Genomic DNA, 2,222 nt, shown 5'->3' with positions numbered 1-2,222 from the left:
GCCCGGCCCCGAGCTCAGCCCGGGTGGACATGGGCACAGCCCGGCCCCGAGCTCAGCCCGGGTGGCTGCGGGTACAGCCCGGCCCCGAGCTCAGCCCGGGTGGCTGCGGGTACAGCCCGGCCCCGAGCTCAGCCCGGGAGGCTGCGGGGAGCGGCCCCGAGCTCAGCCCGGGAGGCTGCGGGCACAGCCCGGCCCCGAGCTCCCCGCAGCCCCGCGTTCCGCAGCCCCGATCATCCCGCAGCCCCGAGCTCCAGCACCGCGTTCCGCCCCGGCCCCGCCGCTCCCGCACCTCTCAGCTCCGTGAACCGCTCCAGCCGCCGGGCCGTGTCCTGTCTCCGCGCAGCGCTGCGTCCGCCCATGGCCCGCACGGCCCCGCCGGGAACGGCACGGCACGGCACAGCCCCGGAACGGGAACCGGAACGCGGCCCGGGGAGGCGGAGCGGGGCGGGACGGGGGCGGCTCCACTGCGCTGCTCCGCTCGGAGAACAGCTCCGTGTGCTCGGGAGGAGGGGTTGGGGGTTGTARTCGGGTCCCCGCTTTGTTAATCCGGATAGGAACTGAGTCCTGATCGCCCGTGCCGTGCCGTGTCCGTGCCACTGAGCCGCTCCCGGGGCAGGTCTGGCAATGGTTGAGCGGACCCTGCCCGCACTCACTGCGCGTTTTTAAGACCTGTGTTTGCTCGCTCAGCGACCGGCAGCACTCACACAGCTGAAGGTTGTTTCCAGCTGAAGGTTTTCCAGCTGAAGGTTGTTTCCAGCTGATGGTTTTTCCAGCTGAAGGTTGTTTCCAGCTGAAGGTTGTTTCCAGCTGAAGGTTGTTTCCAGCTGATGGTTTTTCCCGCTGAAGATCTTTCCCGCTGCGGTTCCTTGCCTTGGATATTGTGGATTCCCCATCCCTGGAGGTGTCCAGGAATTCCTGGAGGTGGCACTGAGTGCTCTGGGCTGGGGACACTGTGGGGATGGGGCACAGGCTGGGCCGGATGATGCTGCAGGGATTTTCAGCCTCCCTGATGCTGTGAGTGCGTGCCCGGGATCCGCAGTGCTCAGCCCCGCTCCGTTCCACCGGTGTGTCCTGTCCTCCCCTCTGTCCCCACCCTGGCACAGCTCCTGCTCCTGCCTGCCAACCCTCATTAGTGCTGCCTCTCCTTGATTAGTTACCCAGCTCACACATGCAGTTACTTATGGTTTGGGTTTATTCTGCATAAATTATCTGTGTATCCGTGTCACAGTGGARATGTCCCCACTGCATGYCGGTGRCCAGGTCAGCTTATGGRACAATAWCTTACACGCATTRTTATTTGTATAGTACTGTGCATTASTMTATGTGKRGCTATACTGGTGATATTATAAAAGAAGGGGATACAGTGCAGAACATTTGCCTGTAAATAACCTTTCCCTCCCTGAAATTAGTCTTTCTGGGTAGAATAAATGATTTTTTTAGCAATTCATAATTTGGTAAAAAAGCTTTCACAAAAATAGAGATAAAACATTTCATAAACATTTTACAAAAGTCATATGTAAGAAAAATGTTAAATATTTCCTAGGCTCATCGGCTGTGTCTATGCTGGGCTTAGTTACCTGTCAAAGGTAATATCTGCAATTTATTGGAGACAAAGTAATTGAAACGCTTAGCAGAAGATAAATGATCTTTTTAGCTGGAATATAGAGTCCATAATTACAGTGGGAAACAGATTAGGAAAAATAGCATTCTATCATTTCTGCTGTTTGACATTTACAGAAGTTCAGGGTATTTATTTAATATTTAAACAGCCCATCTCAGGAATGTTTTCAATGTTTGATGTGGTTGAGCACTTSCCTGACACCCTCCATCATTCACCTGGATTATTTTTGCAGGCAGACATGCAATATTTTCAGATTCTGTCTCTTTATCTGCCGTGTGTTTGTACCCGGGTGGTTTGTTAAACTGCTAATGAGTCCCGTGGGGCACTATGTCCAAATTAAACAGACACTGATAACTGCTAGAAATAAACTTTAAAAGCCCAGAAAAAYGTCTCTCTCTGTATATATATAAACTGAAATAAGCTGTGCTGCCATATTATGGGCTGGGTGCTGGGTTGTCTCTCTTCTTTGGGGTGGCAGGCTGGGCACCATTCTGGCAGGACTGCTGAGGCACCGTGTCCCCATTTGGGATCCCAGCAGGGAAGGGGCTGCTGGAACAATCCAAGGGAGAGGGTCCAAAACCTGGAAACCCTCTGCTCTGGA

The 2,222-nt window shown here is 54.3% G+C and overlaps 1 protein-coding gene across 1 annotated transcript in view; it reads right to left on the bottom strand.

Moving 5' to 3' along the window:
• Positions 1–359, bottom strand: part of TNNI3K (TNNI3 interacting kinase) — a 33,025-nt gene extending 32,666 nt beyond the window's left edge. The window contains exon 1 of the mRNA XM_057387364.1: positions 290–359. Within this exon, the coding sequence (XP_057243347.1) occupies positions 290–359 (70 nt within the window). The remainder of the gene's footprint in view (positions 1–289) is intronic.
• Between the last annotated feature and the right edge of the window lie 1,863 nt (positions 360–2,222).

This window comes from Malurus melanocephalus, unplaced genomic scaffold (assembly GCF_030028575.1).
Source record: "Malurus melanocephalus ecotype Western Australia unplaced genomic scaffold, MMel_1.1 scaffold_1197, whole genome shotgun sequence".
Taxonomy (NCBI): Eukaryota; Metazoa; Chordata; class Aves; order Passeriformes; family Maluridae; genus Malurus; species Malurus melanocephalus.
The sequence above is the reverse complement of the archived record's forward strand: the minus strand, read 5'-3'. Positions and strand labels throughout refer to the sequence as shown.